This window comes from Chelonia mydas, chromosome 2 (genome assembly GCF_015237465.2).
Source record: "Chelonia mydas isolate rCheMyd1 chromosome 2, rCheMyd1.pri.v2, whole genome shotgun sequence".
In the NCBI taxonomy this organism is placed as follows: Eukaryota; Metazoa; Chordata; order Testudines; family Cheloniidae; genus Chelonia; species Chelonia mydas.
In genome coordinates, this window is record NC_057850.1 from 129,287,348 (window position 1) to 129,312,451 (window position 25,104).

Below are 25,104 nucleotides of genomic sequence, written 5' to 3' on the forward strand. Positions count from 1 at the left end.
GCTCTGATCCCTTCCCAATCCTTTACTGCTAAAGAACAAAGTCAGTCCTTCTCTCAAAAGTAGGGAGGCCATGCTGCTCAAAATAGGGCTTTCATCAATCATTGCAGGGCTGCTTGGAATCCTCTGCCCCCCAGCTCAAGGAAGGAGGAAAGGTCCTTGCATGGGTAGGAATGCAGTCTTTCCCTATTTTGCCATGTCTCTGGGCACTGCCTATAAACATGCCACTTTGTACACACACACACACACACACACACACACACACACACACACACACACACACACACACACACACACACACACACACACACACACACACACACACACACACACACACACACACACACAGCATCTAATGAAGTCCCTGCCATCCTCAGTCTTGTATGCATTAGAACAAAAGTGCATGTGCTTCCTCAAACACTCTTTAATTCCACAGTTAAGAGAAGTGCATGGCTTCCAAGGATGCCTACAGTAACTCTGTTCAGAACCTAAATAAAATATGTTGGCAAGATGCTGAACTGTATTATTTACCTGGAAAAGTACAAAGGTGCCTTTGAATTCACTATTCCAAACTCTACATTGACCCTATATTTTAATTGGAGGCTACAAGACTTTGGCATAACATGGAACCCAGTGCAGAATGTCTGTTTCATGTATGTTTTTATTGTGGAAGAAAATAGTCACAGGCTTAATGGCAGGTTGGAATAAAGAAACAGCTACTATATCATCCCAATCCCTACTTCCTTTCCCAATTCCAATCCGCTCCCAGAAAAAATCCAGTTCGTTATCAGAGTGAAAGCTGACAATGAATTCTCTGCTGCCTAGCAGGTGGATCACAGTTTTCAGCTGTGCAAGCAAGAATCCTAAAGATTTTAACAAGAATCAAAACAACAAAATCCCTAGTGTGACCTTTGTCTGTGTCCTCTCTGTAGCTCGGACGTATCACAAATCTATGCCAAGGCATCCTAAAATAATCCTTCCATTGTGAGGCACCCTGCCCAGAAGCCTGATTGGCTATGACAGCTGCATGGGATTTCTTCCTGGGTGGCCCCTCAGAAGACATAGAGTCAGAAATAGACAAGTTAGGTCCTTCCCTATTGTCATTATTCCATGGTTGCTTATTTACAACAGGCCTTTCTGCTCCCTTATCAGCACTGCAGCTTCCCTCTGTGTTTCTGGGGCCCCCAGGGTCAGGAAAAACAAAAAACCCTACTTTAGAGAGTCTTAAAAATGATTCTTTTGGGGCACTTTTCCCTCTGGTCAACTCATATTCTTTATAATCCTGAGTGAAGTCCATTAAAGTGAATGGACCCCTGCAACAGAGGAGAGCCCAGTACTAGTCCCCTCTCCAATCACAGGGGAAGGGGGAGTCATAGGTGTGCTAAACTGCCCTACACCCCTACATTACTGATACAGCCTGATTGTGGCAAAGCTCCAATGTATTCTTGCCCCTCTTGAACACCCAGGCAGAGTTTGAAATGGAGTACGCCCTGCAAGCCATTTCCCAGAGTAAGAACTAGTTCTACTATATCTGTACCAACAACTTCCTCTGTCAGCTGCTCCCCAACAGCAGAGAAAGGTACAGAAAACTCTTTCTCCTTTTGAACACGTACTCCTATTGCCTGTCCCTTCATTGCAAATCCTTCCAGTCCCCAAGTGAAGTTCCCAAGTCAGCTTCCCTACAGATACATTTGGCCTGGGTGCACAACCCCCTCAGGCAACACAGGAACAAGGCTTATAACGTCAGCTCATAGAACCATGGGATCTACCAGTCTGCGCACAGTAACTTCTGCATCAGTCTCCAAACAAACAGACTTTTCCACCATCACATCCAGTGAACACACTGGAGGAACAACACTTCCTTCAGCTCCAGCCAGTGAGGCTGCAACCATCTTGGCAGGAAGAAGAAAGGAGAACAAACTCTCTCTAGTATAAGCACCTAACAATAGTCCTACATCTAAAAGTAGATAAAAATACCTTTATATGACACCTCCAATATTGGCCTATGCATTATTATTTTTTATTTTACAGTATGCACAACTAATTTGTATATGAGTTATGAGATTTTATAACTAACATTTCATTTTATTGTGTGGGTTTTTTTTTAAATGGCTCATATGTCTATCCAAATCATGTCAAGTTTTGATTCATTTGTTTATAGTGAGTGGGTAGCATCTGCTTTTTAATATTAAATGTGTCTCTGTATATTAAGAGTGACAACTGATGCAGATGCATAGAAATAAATTCTGCCCATCTTTATGTCCCTGCAATCCCAGTAAAGTCAGTATGGTTATATAAATGTAACTAAAGTCATAATCTGGAACATTTTGTTTAAAATAAGAGTGGTTCAAACCTCTAAAAGCTCACTATGACTATTGCCCATTAAATGCAATACATTGACATTTTAAAAACACGAGGCGAAGGTGCAGAAATTGCACTGATACAAATGTATACTTCAACCAGGTTAAAATCTGAGTTAACTCCATTTATGGCTGACACTGTAGCAGCTGGGAAATGTTCATTTTCACACTATTTTGTTTTAGGGTACATTCAATGTGAATACAGCCTGTTTTTGTATCATCATGCAAAATAATAGGTGATGTGAGTCACTTGCACATTCAGACATACAAGGGCATATTTTGCTGAGCTAATACTATGGTTTGGATGAGCTGAAATCCAATGCTTCAGAAAATTCCTGGCATCCCATGTCCCCTGTATTGCCTCTGAGACATTATACTATCCCCACTGGCTATATATACATTTTAAAAGCGTCCTTCGGCAATATGTTTAGTTTTTGGTCAATTCTATAAATGGATGCCTGGAAGGCATTTAAGATCTATATTTTTATCAAGAACTTGAATATGAGCCCCTAAACTAATTCTGTACTCCTGTGATTCCAGTTCAGGGAATGGAAGGTGATTTCAGATAATCTTTAAAAATCTTTCTCCTTGTTTAATCACTGTAACATTTTACCTCAAATAGCTTATCTCCGCTAAGATCACAATCGGTTTTGTTCAGTAAATAAAGTTGCAACAGATTCTCTAAAGCATATAAGAATATCCCTTCCCTCTTGGCTTTTCTGAGGAAGAATGTACTGTATCATGAGCACATCAGAAAAGCCACAAGTAAATGTAGTAACTAAGTCTACACAAAATTTCTCTTCAAAATCATCTGAAATTTGGCAGGTTTGAAGTTTTGATGCAAGAATAAACTTCTCAGAGATTCACTCAAGGCTCTAGGCCAGGTTGGTCAACCTGACTGAAAAGCCCACATCAGCTTCTGTGAGGATTCTCTCTAACCTTGTTGTGGTCTGACCCAGGGCCTTCTATTCCCTCACAACCTCCTTCCCTCATGGTCCCTGTGAGTGCACGCTTCAACCCTTCTGACTTCTGTCTACAGAAGAGACCTCAAGCTTTCATCAAAATCTCATGAGCAAGCTATAATTTCCCTTCACTTCATATGGTTTATCAGTTCTGGGGGGAAGAGGGTGAAAGTGTGACAAAAACCATTACTTCCCTGGGTGGCATATTCCCTCCAACCACCCATTCTATCTCTTGGGGAAGGAGTTGGCTATATTTTTACTGACTCCCTCAAACAACTAGATACCATGTTACTCTGTGGAATAGCCTGAGTAGGCAGCCCATCCCATATTCCCATTGCCCCTGTGCTGAAGTGGAACAGAAAACAGCCCTCCTACTGCTGATGGAACTACTGCTGAACCTCACCAAAATCTGAGTCCTGAGAAACCCATACTGCACTAAGGTAGTGAATACTTCCCCCAATTAATCCCCTAATTGCTTAGTAAACTGGTGAGTTTTGGAAATGGTCATGTGAGATTCATTTAGTGGTTTTTATATTAACATGAACCTGAAACAACTGGAAGAGCAAAACCACAAAGATATATACAGCCCAAATACTACCTAATCTATAGTAGGGTGAATGCTGTATACCAAATTTTTAGCCCCGTTTTAACCAGGCCTCCATTGTTTCAGGTGCAAATGTAATCGTGGACACAGGATTTTTTTTTCTTTTAGATTACATAAAGCCAAATTCAATTTAAGTACACAACTTCAAGCAGCCGCCATACAAAATCTAGTTCTGTCAATCCAAATTACAAACATACTTCAATTTCCCACATTTTACATTAAATGTAAAAGAAAAGGTCAAATGATAGCAAGAATTATTGGTAGTTGTGGAATATTTTGTTAGTTTTTGTTATATGAGTGAGTGTCCTAGGTTCACCTTAGGATTTTAAGCGGCAAATTCTCCACTGATCTTCTCCCTGTCACCTCACTGCCTTCAGTATGATTGTATGGGGTGTAAATCACTACCGTATGTGTCCCATATGCTACGGAATAGCTAAATATTAAAGGGCATTGGTCTTCCCACCACCATGAAGCACAAAATAGCAGAGTGGAATGGTCTTCCTCTCCCACTTCTCAATGACAGATTCTGTTGGATAGGCTGGAGGAAGCAGAAAGAAGAAGAGAGGAAAAACTGCATGGGTCTATCTTTTGGACATAAAGGCATAGATGCCCTTGAAATCTCAGCTGTTTCCTGCTTATATGAAGTTATTATTCCTGCTTTGCTGTAGCTACAAATATTGTTAAAATAGAGATAATCTTTGTTGAAGCTGTTGGGTACAATTGCCACCCTTCATTTAAGATAACTGCAAAAAACAATTACGTTCCTAATTAGACTGTGTATCTTGCAACCATGTATTTGATTTATAGCTCTCCACAATTTGCTTGGGAATCCAAATATTGCTATGGGCCCATTTACTTTCATCTTTCCACAACTATGGCTTAAATTGTATTTCCAAAGTAATACACGTATGTTAGTTGTATTTTGCATTGTCTTGTAAAATTGATCATTGTCTAAACATGTCATCTAGCAGTATGAATTGTCAATTTATGTTCACTTCTTTTAAAATAGACGTGCTTATTAAAACACTGACTAACAATGTCATATGAGACGTAATGACATAATTATGTTGTGGCAATTGGCAATGATTATTTATTTTGAATGATGTATGTGGTTCTGATCTGCATGCTGGAAGATTTGCTAGGTCCTGAGAAATTTGTGTGACTTTTAAAATAACATACATTTCCATGCAAAGAGACCTCATTTCCTTAGCATTAAAATTGCACAAGTTCATTTCGTTTCAACATACCCGGTAAAAACTGAAGAAATCACCACAACTGATGTATGTGGTTCTGATCTGCATGCTGGAAGATTTGCTAGGTCCTGAGAAATTTGTGTGACTTTTAAAATAACATACATTTCCATGCAAAGAGACCTCATTTCCTTAGCATTAAAATTGCACAAGTTCATTTCGTTTCAACATACCCGGTAAAAACTGAAGAAATCACCACAACTTTAGGCAACTTTAACATCCAGACAAACTTAAATGCCATACCTTATCACCGAAACATACTGTAGACCTGATGTTCATAGCAGACTCCCTTTCACTTGGAACATATAGCCCCCATGGTTCACACATCTAGTTCATCACAGTTCCTGCCTTAATTAGTGATTTTTTAGATTCCCAATGTTTATGTTGATAGGAAATGCATGTGTGTAGCTGTCACTCTGAAGCTTCACTCTTGCACCGAGTTCTACTCAGTCAGCCCTTTGTGATTTCAATGGAGTTCTGTGTTGGGGTATCATTTCTGCCTGCAGGAATCTCAGTGCTAAATCGGGGTCTTATGTGTGTGTGTGTACCACAAGGCATGGTGTTCATTGTTTAAAAAGAGCTACATGCTTTATTTTTATGTAATTTCACAAAATGTCTTAATAACATTGTTAAACAGTTAGAACTTTCTTGAGGTTGCAGAACAATTTCCATTATAAGCTGCTTTTTTCATATGATCAAAATTTTCTTATATATTCAAAACGTGATCTTATATTTTCCTTGCTTGTTGTTTGCTCAAAGATGGAATTGGTTCAAACATTAGAACAAAATCTCTTCAGCCATTTGGGAGTTTAGTGATGCGGAAAAAATACACATACACACACACTCTCTCTCTCTCTTACATTTCCCTTTTAAAATAAAGAATCTCCCTTTCTCTTTTTAGAAATGACTGACGTATGAAGTATGGTGTAGATTTAATCCTCTGATGACTAGTACCCTCTTTATTTAAGAGCATTATTATTTTTTAGTTTACTAGTTTATGAACCTTTGACAACTACAGCTTGAGCACATATTTGCATTAAGTTGGTACATGAGTACACTGCATATGTGCTTGCATCATGGAATGTGTTCACTTTGCATTTAGAATCACAGGCCAATCTCTGTGATCCTGGGATTGTATTGTACTGATTGCAAGGTTACTGGAAGCATTCTTGAGCTGGTTATTATTACCCCCTTACCCCCATGTAACTCCCCAGAATGTTTCACAAAATTACAAGCATGTAGCCCTTTTGTCTTACGTGCACCCGGTACTGCACAGTAGTACCAGATGGTAAACATGAATATCTAAAATTGTTTAAAGAAAAAATTATTAAGAAACACCATATGATCACAGAATTAAAGACATAAGACCAAATTCTGCTCCAGAGATTTCAATGGAGTTACTCGAGATAATCAGTAGGGTAACAATGAAAAATGTGGCCCTATGCCGTAATATTTACACACTAGAGGCAGAATTAAGATTGCACATGTAACCTTATATTTTATATGTCCTGACTGAATGTACAGCTGCAAAGTTACCATTGCATTAATATAATTTAATTTGTACTTATTATTCAAGGGGTGAATGGATGTAAAAAGAAGCAGAATGTAAATTTAGATTTTTTTTCATGTGTTCAGCCCAAGCCCAAAGTTCTACACTACAGTTTTATAGCCCCATAAACCAAAGTCAGCTGACATGGGCCAGCTGCAGGTGCTTTAATGCAGTGTAGACATACTCCAATTGTCTTTCCAACAAAACTGAAAGAAATTTTGTTTGCAACAAGTTAAAAAAAAGCACAATATGATAATGTCATATCTTTTTCTTCCAACAGCCACTCAACTATGAAAAAAAGAAATCCTATACACTTAATATAGAAGTAGCAAATACACACCTTGATTTCCGTTTTTCACATTTGGGACCATTTAAAGACGTAACAATGTTGAAGATCATTGTTGGGGACGTGGATGAACCTCCACTATTCTCTATGCCTTCCTATGTCATGGAAGTTTATGAAAATGCGAAGATTGGGACTGTTGTTGGTACAGTGGCAGCACAAGATCCTGACAGCACTAACAGCTTAGTAAGGTACAGTAAGTCCAAGTAGTACTGAATTGATCTCTGATTGCTAATGGATAAATGAGATCTGGGATATGTTGGATTATGTATTTTCTGTTAACCTATATTAGAAAAAATGGATGATTTTTTTTTATTCCCAACATCCGATTTTGTGTACGTACTGTAGTTATCAGCTTTTCAATTAATTTGTGCTAAATTGAGGCATTTTGCCATCAACCTGAATAGAAGTTAGCATGAAGCTCACGTTGACACAATCCTTCTTTGAGTAGTCCATTGAGCAGGAATGATTTACTGTTCATAGTATCATAGAATCATAGACTTTAAGGTCAGAAGGGACCATTATGATCATCTAGTCTGACCTCCTGCACAACGCAGGCCACAGAATCTCACCCACCCACTCCTGTAACAAACCCCTGACCTATGTCTGAGCTATTGAAGTCCTCAGATTGTGGTTTAAAGACTTCAAGGTGCAGAGAATCCTCCAGCAAGTGACCCGTGCCCCACGCTGCAGAGGAAGGCGAAAATGCCCCAGGGCTTCTGCCAATCTGCCCTGGAGAAAAATTCCTTCCCGACCGCAAATATGGCGATCATCTAAACCCTGAGCATGTGGGCAAGACTCACCAGCCAGACACCCAGGAAAGAATTCTCTGTAGTAACTCAGATCCCATCCTATCTAACGTCCCATCACAGGTCATTGGGCATATTTACCACTAATAGTCAAAGATCAATTAATTGCCTAACTCATCCGGTAAGATTGTACAGCCTGCTGTTCCAGCCCACAACTGGTGTAACCAGCCCATTCTCTGGTTAGGACCGTGACCCTGGCTTCTCTCTACCATCTTTTGAGGTGCTATGCTTGCACAGGGAGAAAGCAGTCACTGCACTTTCCCAAATAGAGGAAATTTAACAGTGACAAGCACTTGTGCCAGGTGTCAAGGAGGTTCCTCCCACACCATGGGAATGCAGTAATTTTATAAAATATTTATAATCTGAGTTATAATATTCTAATATTTTTCATTCATATCAGAGTAGAAAAGAATTTTGGTCATCTAGTGAATTCTCCTGCATTGCTGATATTGTTTGAGGCATACTTTGCAAACATTTACTATCAGGCAAAGTACATACAAGGATGATTAGTCCTGTTGCTATTTGTCTCAGTAGCGAGCATGTGCTAGATCAGATATGTCATTTGTAAATGAAACAAATGTATAATATTTTAGTGAAGAAAGAAATCAAATAGTCTTCTTACTGGAATTGATTTCTTGGAACAGTTTCTGGGTTTTTTTTTTAATAAATTCTGTGATATTCTGTGTTAATGGTTTGACCATAACACTACATTTATAACACAGCTAGGTTTGAAAAACAGCAAGATCTGAACTATGAAGCTGGCTCCAAATTTCACACACTCCGTATTACAGGCCATATCACCACACTGGGGCTGAAAACTCGTATACCCAGGTACAGGAAATCTGAATCTGAAGTTTTCTAAGTTTCAAGGTGTTTGGATTCAGCCAACATAGAAAAAGAGGGTTGCTGGTCATAGCTAAAATTTTGGCTTGGATCCATTCCTGGTTTATAGCAGAGTTACTCTACATGTTTTAGGCCATACTGAGGAATACAGTGGTAGTTCTTGTGTTGCTTTATATGAGGAAGTGAGGTTCTTTTCAAATAAAAAGTATGATAATTCCCTAGATAAACAAACAAATATCTAAGGATGGAATTCAGATCTTTTAGAAAAAAATAATTCCCATATGACTATATGTTTGGTAGCCTAATCCTTTTTATGAATGCATTGTAAATCCCTTGCATGACTATATGAGAAAGTAAATGGCAATCAGTCTTTCTGAAGTTAATTGGACATGCACAATTTTAATTAAAGCCTACTGAATATGATACTCTCAATACAGTGGAACAATTACCATGGAATGTTATAAACTCCTAATTTTTATGATTCTGAAACCTGTTTTTGTGCTGATACTCCAACTCTCAGAAGTGTTTGGTATCCAACAATCAGTATTCACAGTTTGATAATGCTAAGATAATTAATTTAAACTGTGGCTATCATGTTATTGTCTAAATCATAACGTTTGTATGTTAACTAGTAAAATTAACTAGACTAAGAGACGAGTCGCTTTCTAAGTCAGCTAAATGACAATGGCTATAAGGAAGATGAATCTGTGACCCCATAGCGTGGAGCAACATAGAGATTAGCTTTCTTGCTGGTCTGAGAACGGGGAAGCCAAGTGAAGATCCACCACCCCTCAACAGTTTTCAACAGTTAAGAAAATTTTGTCTAGAGAAGAGTCAGAGGAAGGTGGTAGGAGAAAAGCCATAGCAAGTTGTGAAGGGCTGAGAAGAAAACGGCAGCAGGTTTGGTGAGTAGAGTGGGAAACTAGTTGGAGAAACAGCTGGCACCAGTCCTGGTAGTGGATCCAGCCCTTTGGCATCTTTTTCACTAACAGCTTGAAACAAGTGGCTGAGGTGACAAAATAAATTATTCAAATTCTTTCAATAACTGAACCTAACTTTTGCTCACCCCTGCCTGAGCCCTATTCTTTCTTATCATTTTCCTCACTCATCTTATTCCCTTTATTTCCTCACTCTTTCTTCCATTTCTCTCTCTTTTGATGTTTTTTCCCTATATGAAAGATATGCTTGTGGAAGGAGCTGGATTGAGTACCTTGGACATTGAAACCCTCTCTTTATCCGCAGTAGAGGTTTAGCAGGGACAGCAGCAGTTCAAATGCCCTCTTACTGCCCTACTAGCAGGTTCAATCCTGACCTGTAGGAAACATTGTTAGGCGTGAGAGGAAAGTTCATTGTCCAACCTCTCTTTATCCATCCCTCTGAGAGAACCAAAAAGGGTGCCAATTGTGATGGTTGTTTTTGTTATGGAAATACTTGTCTTCTAATAGCTGGACTAGCCATCAAACTCATTTCACATATAGTCACCCGAGCAACCATCATCTGGTAACAATTTCTGTCATGGTAGCTTTGGGTTGTATTTGAGCCAGAATTCAAGAGGTGAAAGAGTGTACATCCCAATATTGAACCATCTTATGCCCACACACAACATATTAAGGGGCTTGTAACTGTGCAGGCTTCATCTCCATCCCCTGATACCCCAGAAACCTCTCAAACTCTATCAGTAGGTGTCAACTTCATGTGAGTTTATTTACAGTCCTGCCACCATCCCCCGTGCAGTCTCACATAGCAAAGTATTTATGGTGCTTCTGGCCTTTTGGCCCTTTCCCACAGGAAAAGCCCTCCCTTCCTGAAAATGTAAGAGCATACAGGGCTCAGCTAGCCCAGGTGCACTCCTTCAATTCCTTCCTGTACCCCCTTTTATAATAGTAAGCTTCTGGTTCATTGGTTCATCACCCTTCTCAGCCTGATTGGGGACTTCCAGCTAATTATCCAATCAGCCTTCTCCAGGGGGGTTGATTGGTGCCTAAGTGGTCAGAGTGCTGACTTACCTTTTAGTTTCCAGCACTCTGTCACAGGGCTTTAATATTTAAAGGGCTGAATTGTGGCTTTGTGACTGCTCTGAGTAACGGGTGACACATACTTGTGCTGCCCCATGAGCAGAACAAAAATGAGCACTTTGCCTGGTGCATATTGCCTTCCCCTCTATGCTTGTTGTCACACTGGGGAGGAGAGTCAAATCTCTCTCCTTATTTCTTACCTACCTGAGCAGAGGGAAATTGCAGTTCTGTGGAAACTACCCATGATGCAGGCCATCAGTGGAGGGAAGTAAAGGATTCCCTTATTCCCCTGCCATGGTGTGGAGGGCAAGTTACTGACTTACCCAATATGTTTGAAATATAGCCATAAAACTCCCATTAACTTTAATAAGAGCTGTTTGATTAAAGTCTTAAAATTCAGGGGTGAGCCTGTTGAGAGGAGGAGAATAGGATTACCTTCTCCATGTTCATCCCCACAGAATGCTAATTTAAAACAATCAAACAAAAATGACTTTGCTTGACATTGATTTACTAGAAAATACAAAATCTACACCCTGTGTACCGCATAGATGAAGGTATGTGTTCCACAGCTGATCCATCTACAGTGCTAGCTACCAGTCAATTAAGTTACTTAGATCCGTTATAGAATGATACTAGTCCACAGTACAATTAAAGAGCAATGACTTTCTTCACAGTGTTTCCTAATCCAGTTGTAAGTCCTTTCCATTTTATAGGGACACTGCCATTACTGAGGTTGATATAGCTTTAGACAAACATGGTTTCAAGCATATTATTATTAATTTATTACCTGCTGGTTTAATGATACAATTTATTTACTACCCAATTAAGTTACACTTTATTCTGGTGGCATGAATGATCACTGTGGACAGAGTAAGGATCAGAAGAGTGATTATAGCAAATAACTGTCCCGAGGAGAAATATTTTTAAAAAAATTCTTAGCAATAAAGCCAAGCAGCAGGTGACCAAATACAGATATTGTTATCTACTGTTAGGAGGTGGGAGATCCTTTCCTCCATATTGCATCACTGTTGTTCCCACATAACATTTCTTATTTTTCACATAAGTCTAAATCGAAAGATGCTGCCGCTGTGTCAAATTGTACATGCGGTTAAACATTGCTAGTACTGACACTGTAGGTGACGTAGAGGAGGACTACTATTCTTCTATTTTTCTTTATTTTCTTTCTACTATTCTACTATTCTATTCTATAATTCTACTATTTTTTTTCCATCCACAATATCATCACAATCTTTATATACCTCCTTCTTCAAATTGGTGATGATTAACCATCATCTTCTGTACCAGTTTCAAAATGCAATATTTTTTTAATTGTCAGTGGTTTCTGTGCTTGGGAAAATCAATGACCTTATTTCTTTCTTTTTTACGTACCCAATTTACTTTATCTAGACATTTTACTGTGCTCAGCTCTGTTCCTTACAAATTATAAAAGTAAGCAAATGAAAGCTTATATCTCTATCCATCCATCTGTTTCTCTCCATTCACTCATTATATATTTTTGGATTTGTCTGTTTTTTATTTATTTTGGGAGGGCCAAATCACCAATTATTTCTAGCTTTTTATTTAGTTAAGGACTCCTATCCCAATTATTCTAGCACCCTGTTTATATTCTGCATCACTTCTGAAAGGTTCTGCATACACAGGGTTATATACAGTTCACAATAAGCTTGGCAAGAGTGCAAAGCATGGTGGTAGTTTGGTTCATACCATGTAGTTAGTGTAAATGCTGAGAATACAAAGCCTTCTAGAAATACCATATTAATTAACAAATATTTTTCATGTAGTGAATTTTACATTATTTCCAGGATTCAACTCATTGTTTTAAACAACAATTTTAAGATTTCCTCCAATCAGCTGTTAGACACATTTGTTTTGTCCTACTTTAAATTAGATTGTAAGCTGTTCAGAGCAAGGATTGTCTCTTACTAGCTGTTTGAACAGACGGTCCCTCGTACAAAGGGTCCTAATCTTGATTTGCTCTCTATGTGCTACTGTAACACAAATAACAACAAATATAAACATCTCGTGCTTTTCTATACAATTTCCATCATTGTTTGCTTAAAAATTGACTCTTCTAAGTGACTGACTTTTGTTAGATCCTTCCAGGGCTGATTAGGGCAGGTTTCACTGTATTAGTGTTTTGAAATTCACAGCATTTTCATGTTGAACCAAACCACTCGGTATTCCACTTTGCTATAATTAACTTCATTAGTCAGTGCAGAGCTTGATTAACAATAGGAAACTGAAGTAGTCTGAGTACCTTCCTGAATGCACTAGAAAATAAACTGCTTTCTTTCCTTCCCCTCCAACCTGACTCCTGCCACTACAGCTAAAACAGAATAACACATGGAAGATTTAGATACAGAGTAAATTGGGCCGTATGGTTCAGTTGCCTTTTATACAAAGCAGCTGCTTTATTTCCAGGAAAAGTAGAAAGCATTAACCAGATTAAGGAAATCTACAAAATTGGAAAAGCTTTTTTGTAAGCTTCAGACTGCTCATTTTATGGGAAGTTAGTAGAGCATGTAGTAGAGTCTCCCGGCTGCTTTTGCCTTTCTGCTTTGTCTAACTGTCGCGTAGTACTACCTCATAATGGATGATATATGATAGTGGTTAAGATACCTACTCTGTTACAGAGTAGAAGAACCTGCTTTCCAGCCACTGAGTGATATCGGAGCTGTAATGAACTCAGATTTGCGTCAATTTAGTCTGGATTAAATTGCTAACCTTCTGTTTGGAGCTTTCAAATAACCTACTAATTAAATAATACATTACTTAGTCACAGGATTACAAAATTAACATTATATAGGGAAATTAATTTGGGTTTCAAATAATGGAGCAGATGCAGGAACCTATTTTAACCTTTGCTGCATTGCTAGTAGAATATAGGGATGATTTAACAAATTATATGGTATCATACTTCAGAGAGCCAGGAAAAATTTTGATATTTTAAAAGGAACACTGAGATTCATATTGTAACAAAGAGTATATCCTCTTGAAATTCAATGTACTACTAACATTCTTTTTGTGACCTTTAAGAACTTTAATGATCTTGAGCTGGATTATATTTACATTCCTAAAAGCAAAAATTTATATTTATTAGAGATGGAACAAAAGCAACCCCGCACATTCTGAACCCTCCTTAATTTTTGATTTGAGGAACCTATAGCCAAACCTGTGCTTACACAAAGTAGGTTCTGGTTCAGTATCAGAATCTTAACAGTGAGTATGTGAGGGATCTATAGTGTGGGTTTGGAAATGAAATGAATGTTGCAAGAATTATGTTCTTATAGTTTTTTCTTCCCTGCCTAGTAGCTGGTTTTCCTAAAACCCACTGCTGATAAATAGGGAAGAGAATGAAAGCTAACTATTCTAGCTCCACCCTTCCAAAAAAAAAAAAAAAAACCCCAAACAGACAAAGCTAAATTGCACAGGCTCAATTATCTTACATTTCTTTGAGAAGATAGGTCTAATGAGCTTCGGTGACCTGGTAAACATCCTGACCTACACCCTGTTGCATGCCCACAATGCAAGAGGAAGCAGAACAGGGAGCAGGAACTGCTTGCTCAAGTGGGTTCTATGGCAAACACACTGTCCAGAATCACTTATTACTCTTTTTATATTACAGTACATGCTATGCTGATGGAGAAAAAAAATCCATGTTAAATATGGAATGCAGCACATTAATGGAGTGAAGGTTTCCATTGATAAAGTAGGCCACAATATATAAATGATAGAATAGCATCTCCTATTTCAGTTAGGCGCACAATACACATAAACAACGGAGTGACAGGCACCTAATATAAGATTGAAACACATTACATCATCAATGCAATAAAAAGCTCCGATAATAGTCTGGAATGCCGTATGTAAAGAGTGCAGTGAAAAGCCCTACATAAAGTAGGTCCAGTACATGCTGGAACAGTAGAAGCTATTATATTATGGAATGTAGTCTGTGAACTGTGGGAGCACAAGCTTAATATGGAAATGTAGGGTTAGTGGAAGGATCCTTACTGTAATCTGGAAAGCTGTGTGTAATCACTGTGTGAGAATAAGGTCAACAAAAATACTTGGCTAATATGGAACACAGTGTATGAATGAGAAGAGAAGTCAACAGAAGGTCCTTACTACAGTCAGAAGTGATGCAGTATATAATGTATATGCAGAAAAGGGTCAGTTTGATATTTTAAATCATGGTGTAGTATAGAGAATGAACTGTTTTCGGTCTGTGTTCTGTATTGAATATATCACTTTGGCTCTATTTTATGAATCTGTGCTACGGGGATCAACCTGTTGTATTTTTATGAATCTGGGTAATATATGGGAATTGCCCTGTTGGCTGCTGCAGAAACTACTTTGGTGCAAAGCAAAGGGCCGATAAAAAGGTAGAGATTCTTTCTTGTGTTTACTCATAAAATTTGTAAGGCACTAGGATGAAACAGTGAGCAGGATGGTACCAAAGCTCTGACAGATGGACTGTAAAGTTTTCCCACTCTGTATATCTCTGCAGGAGTTTCAGTGTACAGTAGAGCTATGCAAATAACTGATTTTTGTTTTGTTTTAAAGCAATTCCAAAAAAATCAGAGGGAAATATAATGGGTTGACCCAAAACCAATTGTTTTCAAAAAATTATGTGAATTGAAGAATAAATAAATAAAAATGGTCTTGGGTCAAAGGAAAAAAAATCAGTCAACCCAAAACAAATGGTTGTATTTTGAGTGGTTCCTTTAAATAAATAAATAACATTGAAGCATATTTTCAAATGAAAAGTTATTTTGAATTAAAAAAATCAAAACATTGTCTTTTTTAACTTTTCATTTCAACATTTTTTACACTTTTGGCATTTTTGTGTCCTGGTTTTTTTTTGACATGAACAATTTGGCAAAACCAACATGCATTCACACAACAGTTCGGTGTCGATGAATCTGCATTTTTTTCCGGAAAAATTCACCCAGTTCTTGTGTGCAGATCCATGCAAGCAGGAAAGGCAGGGGCCTTCTTTTCCTCTCGTGTTATATCTTTGCCCTCTCTGTTCCCTCAGTATTATTTTTCCCAAGGTCTATAAGGTTGTTTGTAAATCAGAATATATGAAGAGCACCCTATTTTGCCTGGCTGAAGACTAGAAGTCTTTTGCTTTGTCTAAATTGCTGTGGGTCTTCCCCAGGGCTGCAGCATACATCTCTTTAGTGACAGTGTTGGAACAGAAGCAGCTCTCATCCAATTGCTGCTCCTTCCCTGTAGATACCCAAAATATTATTGGGCTAGGTCAAGCTGTGTGCTCTATCTCTGCTACGCATACATAACAGCAGTTTATAAGTCCAAAAGATGCTATCACATCACAGATTTCGAGTACAAGGTGGTCAAAATTTCTCAGCAACCAGAATTGTTTCTTCCCTTATCCATAGTTTTGACAGCAAAACTGACAGTTTGTTTCTCTGTTGGAGTTCCAAGGGCCTGAATTTTCACTCTGTGCTGGTGGAATTGCACTAACTTCAGCATAATTACACTGGAGTAAAACTTGCGTATAGCATTAAGACTCAGGTCATATATCTGAGTGTCCCCAAAATCTAGACATGATTTGATCTGAAGGATTGATCTTCACCAATCCGTAATAAACAAATATGAATATATAAACTTATTCTTATATGACTTATTCTGCTATTTTGTGTATATACGTCCAAAAGCATGAGTAAATATGTTATTAAAATCACATTTAGTGTGTAAGTTCCTTGGGATGGAGACTGGGTCTGGTATTTTACTGAACTCAATATTGGTACTTACCTAGCAGCACTGGAACCTGAGTAAAATATTTATTTCGCTGAAAAAGGGGGATTTTGAATATAACAGTGAGATGCCCAGTATCAATACACCTATTTAAAGCGCCATTGCAGCAGGAGTAATTCTCTGAAGAATTCAGTGAAGTCAGTAAAATAAGACAGGTTTCAGAGTAGCAGCCGTGTTAGTCTGTATTCGCAAAAAGAAAAGAAGTACTTGTGGCACCTGAGAGACTAACAAATTTATTTGAGCATAAGCTTTCGTGAGCTACAGCTCACTTCATCGGATGCATTCACGAAAGCTCACGAAAGCTTATGCTCAAATAAATTTGTTAGTCTCTAAGGTGCCACAAGTACTCCTTTTTTTTTTTTTAGTAAAATAAGAGGGATCTTCATCTTGCTTTGGCTTCTAACTTAGGTCCTTACAGGCTTTCCTGTCCATGCAAAGGTGAAGAAAGAAAATGTGGAAGCAAATCTTTTCCTAGAAAAGCAAGATAAGAGAGTACACATGATCAAGGGTAGGAAAGATGTGTAGAAGTTGTCAGTGAATAAAAGTGAGTGTGGGAAAAATGTTTTTTTTCCCCTCATACAAACAGCATTCCATTTTCTCAGAATGAAAAGTAATCTGTTTTTATACGTGGTGGGCTAATGCCACATAATTTTTCACATTTGGGAGGCGCATCTGAAGGCTGCATCTGCCGAGTTGTATTTGTCCACATTTGAGGGGCTCTAGTAATGTTTAATTAAGGTTCTGTCTTCTGACCAGCAAGCTGTGGCTAGCTGCAGCTGGAGCACCCAGCTCTCTGACAGTGCCCACGCATACTCAGAAATGTTCAGGTCACTTGAAATTTATTCCAAGACTTGATTGTATTGGATCTAATCAACTTGTAAAGCCTCTTAGATATCTAAGCCAGTTTATCTATCCTCAGACCTTTTTGTATACTTAAGGCAGGACAGTGACTAGAACAATCCTCAGTCTCTCATCAGTGCCAATTTAGAGCTGGATAGGATTACAGTCTCCTGAGTTTTAGTCTTGCCTGATGAGACAAATCCATAATATTTTATATTTTCTTGGGGACAATGCGGATGTTAAGCACCATTGCCTTCAACTGGCACACGACTTCTTTCCAGAAGAACATTAGAAATATCTTGTAATTTGAATGCATGAGGATGACAGGAAAGACTCTGCTCAAACCTGGTTTTGCCAATAAAGTAAACAATGGCTTTTAAATCTTTGAGGTCACCCAGGTGAAATGGCTGTCATTAACTGATTAAATGTGTTTAGACTCAAACCAGGGTGGACCATGGAGGACTGTGGATATAAGATCTAACCACTCTCTCTTGAATCTTCACATTCAATAACCCTTCTTGAGGCCTGAAAGCCTCAATATTACCAGTTTTCTTCCTTTAGAGCCAAACAGTTACTTCTATCTATATTTAAGATTGTGAAATCCCTTGCATCAGTTTAGAGTTCATATACAGATTCAGCCCCAGTGACCACCAGTAAGGATGACTGGGGACTCTTTTTTTTTTTTTTAATCAGATGTCAACGTTAGGCTGTCTTCTTTTGCTAGGGTCTGATGGGGAAGGGTACAGGTTTAAATCTTTCTGGGTTGGATTGCATCAGTTTGGCACTGCTTGTCGTAACTGGCCATGTGGAGCTTTCCCAGGAGAGCATAGGCAGCACATCTATTACAACCCTTTGTGAAGTGCTGTATATTCCATTGTTCACCCCGATGCAAGGCTATCCAGATCTGCTAAGTTCTAGTGGATAATGAGGCCACACCCCCTCGCCCATGACCCTAAAAGGAATGTGCAGATTGAAATTGCAAGGAAGGAAAGATTCCTTATGCTCTCCCCCCACCACACAAACACACACCCTTTCTGTCCACACTAGAGTGGTGGAGTACTTCTGCCATGAGACAAAACAGAGTTAACAACAGTGGGAGATTTTCTTAAGAAGTAGAAACTTGGCCTCTTGGGATCCTGTTTCTCCATTTTGCGGGTGGAGGTGGCAATCTACCAGTCTTCTGAGATGCATTTTTAAAATCAAAACACATCCACTGAGGTTAGGCTCAAGAAACCAGTCAAAGCTAGTTGTACTCATCACATCATCAGTATTATGTGACTGTTTCTTACATAAACAATAGGCTGCAGTATCATTAAGGTTTGTATTGATTAAAATCTTTGTGCAAACTTTTGATCACAGGCAGTAAACTTAAAGGAATAACTTACTTTTTTCTGCGCTACTGTTTGAGATATCTTCCCTCTCACCTTTGCTTTAAATCTGAGAGTTTTTGTGAAGAAAGAGGCTCTGCTACGACTTGAATCAAATCAAATCAAGTCTCCCAATAGGTATCACTGTAGTGCTATTTAATTATATAATAGTATGTCTGTGGATAGTGTGATTAATAGGTATGCCAAGATACCTATTTATTTGAGTGATATTTTTGGTTTGGGGATGAACAGTTTATCTAAGGGTTGCCTGGCTAAGCATGCTTTGATGTGTAAAGTCAAAGATGTATTGGGAGTTGTGAACTCAGGTCTGTCTCAAAAATGATTTATGGAGGATTATTTGGTCGGATAGCTATGTATGCCAGACGACAAGGGGCAATTGAACAAGAACATTTCTTATTGTCCATAGCTGTTGAGAGGTATGAGACAGACACCAAACTGGGTTTGTACTATCTATAATGTAATGTGTAAGCCAATAAAAGGGGTTAGGATAGGACGAAAAGCTAGGTTTTCCAATAAAACAAAATGACTGGAGAGAGACATGCAGTAACTCCAACTGACAGCTTGTTTGGCTTGACAGAGAGACAGATTTGGTATTATATGGCATCTTCAGTTAATTTAGCGAGATTTTGCAAAAGCTTCTAAGGGATTTAGAAGCAAAAATCTCAGTGAAAGACTATCAATAGTGATTGTGTTTCTAAAATCCTTAGGTATTTTTGAAAATCTCCCTTGCCCAATATTTTCTGTATCTAAGCTCAGAGCCTAACTCACTTTGCTTTTCACATCTGTCTACGGTAATATTCTGCTTACTGCTTATTTTCTTTATAACTTCTCTTTGTTTCTGCCTCATGGCAAATATACTTTGCTTTTCTTAAGATAACTGGGGGCACCTGCAACCGCTGCTCAACTAAAAGACATAGAGCTGGCCAGTGCAGCCCCCACCCCCTTTGACCAGGAACTGGGTCAGAAGACCCAAGGAAAACAGTGATTCACATTCCATTTGACCTTCTCTTCAGCGAATCCCCCTCTGGGGCACAGACCCCCTCCTGACAAAAGGCTGGTGCAGGTTGCATCTAGTTTAATCTATGATGAAAATTCAGTTTTGAAGAAACAATTTAAAGCTTTAGAACTTCAATGATGCTATCCCCATTTTCTATTCTACAGAAGCACCAACATTCATTACTAGTATTATTAAGAGTAATAACAATGTAATTAATTAATGTCATAAGCAGAAAGGTGATTTTTGTTTGTTTGGTTGTTCTGGGTTGTGTTGTTGTTGATTGGACCAAGAAATTGAAAAACCTAGGTGAAGTATAGTCATCTAGCTCTAAAATAGGCTATATGAGTGGAGCTATTTGGTCATCAACCTGAATCCAGTGGATCTGGTCATTAAGAGGCAGGAAGCTTATTTCTAGAGCACCAATAGTATGCATTCATAGTACTTTATAAGTACAGCAAAGTGTCCATTCAAGGGACTGACAAAAATCAGTAGCTTAACCTAAACAGGATTGTACTCAGTACTTTTGGGGCCCTTTGGATCTCCCACCAAATACAAAGTGTTTGGTTCCTTTGTTGTGTTAGGTGGAAGATAACTTGGGGTTCTTTGCCTCTGACTTTTATAGTCCAGTGAACTTTTGAAATGTATCTGTAGTGGGGTGGCTACCCTGCTCCTAAAATAGAAGGGGTTAAAAGCAGCCCTGGAGAGGGCTGTGGCTGGGGATGGCTGATTGGGGAAGCAGCTGCAACTGGGCCATGCCCCAATCAGCCCCAGCTGGCCTGTATAAAAAGGCTGTGAGCCAGAGGCCCAAGGAGTCTCTCTCCAGGCTGGGAGAGAGTAGGGCCTGCCTGCCTGACAGGGTACTGAGGGTGGTGCAGTGCTGGGGAAGGAGCAGGCTTAGCTGGGGCACTCCAGGCTGGCAACTCCCCAGGCTGTAGGGCCTGGTCCAAGGCCCACAGAGGTACTGGGAGGCAGAGGAAGGCAACAGGTCCAAACCCTCTTGCCTGTGATGAGTGGCCTTTACACTGCAGTCTGCCCCAGGGAGCGGAGGCTTGGTGATGACTGGCAGTAGCCCAGACTGAGGCAATTTGGGGATAGTGGGTTGGGGGTTCCCCAGGAAGGGGACCCAGAGGCAGTGTGGGGGTACTGCCAGGGGGCAAAACCCCAGAGAAAGGAACACCAGGGTCTGTGAGGGACATGGGGGCCAGAGCTGTGCGGATCACCGGCCTGCAGATGGTGCTCCAGGCTGGAAAAGAGCTAATTCCCAATGACTAGCAGGAGGCACCGCCAGGTGAGTCCGGCTCTTTTACAGTATCCTTCTCAAAGTTCGGTGCCCCTGCTGTGAGGGAAAGGTGCCATGGCGTCTGATGGAGAAGGTTCCAGGCTGCTGTCTTCCTTGTTGGTGCTTTCTGCAATGCAAACTGATCTGCCCCTGCTGCCTCTGATATGCCAATGAATGGCCACTTGACTGTGATTGCCAACTGTCTCTGATTACACTTGGAGGGGGGCATCGACCTTTCCTTTGTTTGGAAAAAAAACATGTTTACCCATTCTCCAGACTTCTCTGGTTCAAACACATTTTAGTCCCATATTTCCTTCCCATTTGTTCAGCCCTTGGGGAATTTATCATACATACACCACGCAAAAATATTAATGATTATTGTGATATTGGTTTTCTAACGATACCTTACACCAGTGTTTCCCAAACTTGGGACGCTGCTTGTTCAGGGAAAGCCCCTGGTGGGCCAGGCCGGTTTGTTTACCTGCCGCGTCCACAGGTTCGGCCGATCATGGCTCCCACTGGCCGCGGTTTGCTGTGCCTGGCCAATGGGGGTTGCGGGAAGCAGCGGCGAGTACGTCCCTCAGCCCGCACTGCTTCCCGCAGCACCCATTGTCTGCGGCGTCCCAAGTTTGGGAAACACTGCCTTACACAATAGCTACTAGACATAGGATTATAACATAAGTTAATTGGGATACACTGAACTGGTCAGACTAGCTGAAACGCACTACCAGATACTGGCCCTCTGGCACTGGGATGGTCTTCGGGTCATACCTACAATGGTTCACCATACATAGGAGACAAGATACTTATAAAATACAAGTGAAGAGTTTACCATCTAAGAGTCTGATCCAGCAAACAGTTAGTGCTGCATGCATCATTTCTTCTGCACATAGTCCAGTTGAAATCAGGGGGACTCCATGCTACACTAACTACTTGTAAGATGCTTCTAGATAGGATACACAAGAAACAACTGGGACACATGGAGGTTGGAGAACTCAGTGAAAATATTAGTATTGGAAATCTTTAATCAAGAAGTGGTTTTAAGGAGGACTCTGGACTCTTAGAAGACAGGAAAGCACTCTCTCAATATAAGATATTAGGGAAGATGAAAGAACAGTCCAGTAGTCCATTTATTTTTGCCAAAGAAAATTTCTCTTACCTTTGCCATGAAAATATTTAGCCACCCAATAGATGTTTTTTTTTAAAGATACATCCCTAACTGTATGTAAATAAAACTAGAGAAAAAGTAAATACAACTGTGGGTTGATTCAAAACTTTTCTCTCTCTCTAATATCATAGTAAGTGAACTGAAACAGTGAGTGAAATAAATTATTTTCATAAGTGACATAAAAAATAAAAATGAAATTATTCATTCAACACTGAGTGCTTTAATCTCCCATAGAATATACATATTGTGACGGGGCAAGGCCAGATGACTATAGGAAAGTAGTGAGAAACAGGTATGTTAGCCCCAGGCTAAACAAATCCCTGTTACCATGGTAACCAAATGGCAGTTGTTCCAGGTTAAGCAAGACATCTGGGGCCAATTAAGATCCTTCCAGAAAGCAGTGGAGACAGCTAGGTTGATTGGGACACCTGAAGCCAATCAGGGGCTGGCTGAAACTAGTTAAAAGCCTCCCACTTAGTCAGGTGAAGGGCGTGTGACAGGAGCTGTAGGAGGAAGTCATGCTGCTGGAGAAATGGAGTAGAACAAACCTTATCAGGCACAAGAAAAGAGGCCTGAGGTAAGGGTGAAGTAGATATTGAGGAAGTGGGGGCTGCTGTGGGGAAGTGTCCCAGGGAATCATACTCGTCCTGTTTCCAAAAAGCCAGCTACCAGGAGCTGCTACTATCAGGGTCCCTGGGCTGGAGCCTGGAGTAGAGCGCGGGCCCGGGCTCCCCCTCCCCTCCCAAACTAATCACTGAGACTGGGAGACAACAGAGACTGTGCGAGGGAAGATAGCTTCTCCTCACCTCCCTTGCTGGCTTATGATGAAAATGGCTCAGTAGGCTGTGACCCTTGCCTCTAGAGAGAGAAGGGCTATGTGGAGGGTCACAGTGAGCCTCTGAGGCTAGCGTAATCCACCAGGAAGCACGGGGCCCACTGAGACAAGGTCAGAGCTTTGTCACAATATGTAATTGATGTGGACAAAGCTGTTCCTCTTTTAAAAACTAAAGTCACCATTTGTTATGAAGCTGTGAAAATCAAGTATAATATAGATATAGTTTGTCTAGTGATTTGATAGTTATCCATAAGCATCCATGTGTTCCTATCATTGTAATCCTTATCTCATTTACTCCCATCTCTAGCTGTACATATTGTACTATATCTAATCCTGGGGTACAGTGTTCATGTTCAAACAAAACTAAGCGTAGTACATACTACTGTGAATAGTCAATAATGGGTCTCCTCTCGGTCATAAGCAAGGTGTCCAGTAGTCAGTGTCTGCAGGAGCCAGACTCTTAGATTAGAAACTCCTTGGACTAGGGACTATGTATTTTATTATCCTGCAATGTACAATACATGTTTGTAGTGATATATAAATCATAATGAAAATATTTTTCATTTTGGATGTGGTATGTCAAAACCACTGTTTTGACCTACATAACGTCTGTATGTTCAAACTATCACAGTTACAGCACGACTGTCATAAACTATCTGAAGAACCACTTACAGTACATAAGAGATATTCAGTATCTTCTTCCTTTGTTTTTTGTCAGAGATTATGAACAAGCCTGGAGTTAGAAAGAAAGCTTGACTGAAGTCTTAAATGATACATTTATTAAAAGTAATTGTGAATGAACTATACATTGAAAAATATTGCTTGCCAATCTCTTTCTTTGTGTTCCCTCACTCTGTTTTGTTGTTGTTGTTTTTCTTTCCCTACTTCAAGGCTCTCACTTTCACTGCTAGGAAACATGCCAACAAGCCAAGGCAGTTAAGCTTGGTTAGTTCTGCTTCTAGTCCAGTGTCACTTGCAGTTTCATGAATCAGCTATTTTTGATCCCAGCAACCCTTAATGTTGTAAAATATCTTACGTCATCATGTTTCAAAATTCATTATCAGTGAGACATGCTACACTATTGATACAGGAAATAAGCAAACAAGAGAGATTGCAGTCACAGCAAATAATTAATAATAGAATTTAACCTTTTTTTTTCCTGCTATGTAAAAATCAACTCCTGGCAAAATGTGTCTTGTAAATTCCTGTGGAAATTTTGTTTTGAATAAAAAAATCAAGTTGCATGATGAAATAAGAAATAAATGTAATTTTATTTTGGATCCTTTGATAATATAGAACTTCTCCTAACCTTTTAAAAAATCTGCACCATTTTTAAAGACTTACAAATTAACCCATATTATATTCCTTTGTAGCCTTCTTCAGCTCTGCAATTATATATGCCACAAGGAATAGATCTGTGCATTTATGCTTTTTTATTCCTTCATAGATATTTCATTGACCATAATACAGAAGAAGATAGGTATTTCATCATTGATGCTAACACTGGAAACATTAAGACTGCCAAGATCTTTGACAGAGAGGAAACACCTTGGTACAACATCACAGTTGCTGCTTCTGAGATAGGTAAATAATACATTTAGTAGACGTGTAACAGAAAAGCTTCCATATCTTATGAATGCAAGACTAATAATTGTTTTTAAGGAATATTATCCCGATTGTCTATAGGTTCTCTTCAAAGGCAGGCCTTTTCCCACCAATATGGAGGTAAAGGAGAATTTGAGGTATACATGTTATTTCTCTAATTCCAGAAAAAATACAAATATATATATTTATTCATCTATGTATATTTACAACCTTTTCCTCTATTAAGCACATCAGTACCAATTTGTCTCGGGCACAACTCCATTATAGGTAATGTTCTCATATCAGGGAGGAATTTAGCCTTTTTGTGTGGGTTGAATATCAGCTTTCATATTTCTTGACAAATAAATAAACAGTATCATTTTTTAAGAATATTGCCTAATCTGAGAAACTCAACCATTCCCTTTTATAGCTAGAATTAACCTAATGACCCTATAGATTGAATCTCTGTTCCCTCCCCC

At 39.3% G+C, this 25,104-nt stretch overlaps 1 protein-coding gene across 9 annotated transcripts in view; it reads left to right on the plus strand.

The window, feature by feature from the left end:
- The window catches only part of CDH18 (cadherin 18), an 840,354-nt gene that overhangs the window by 760,518 nt on the left and 54,732 nt on the right, over nucleotides 1-25,104 (plus strand). For 8 of the 9 annotated variants that reach the window (XM_037893304.2, XM_037893305.2, XM_043540230.1 and 5 more), the window contains 2 exons: nucleotides 7,003-7,256; nucleotides 24,489-24,625. In XM_037893304.2, coding sequence (XP_037749232.1) covers nucleotides 7,003-7,256; nucleotides 24,489-24,625 — 391 coding nt within the window. Of the gene's footprint in view, nucleotides 1-7,002; nucleotides 7,257-22,695; nucleotides 22,784-24,488; nucleotides 24,626-25,104 lie in introns of those variants that run through there. The other variant, XM_043540237.1, reaches the window with a different exon arrangement.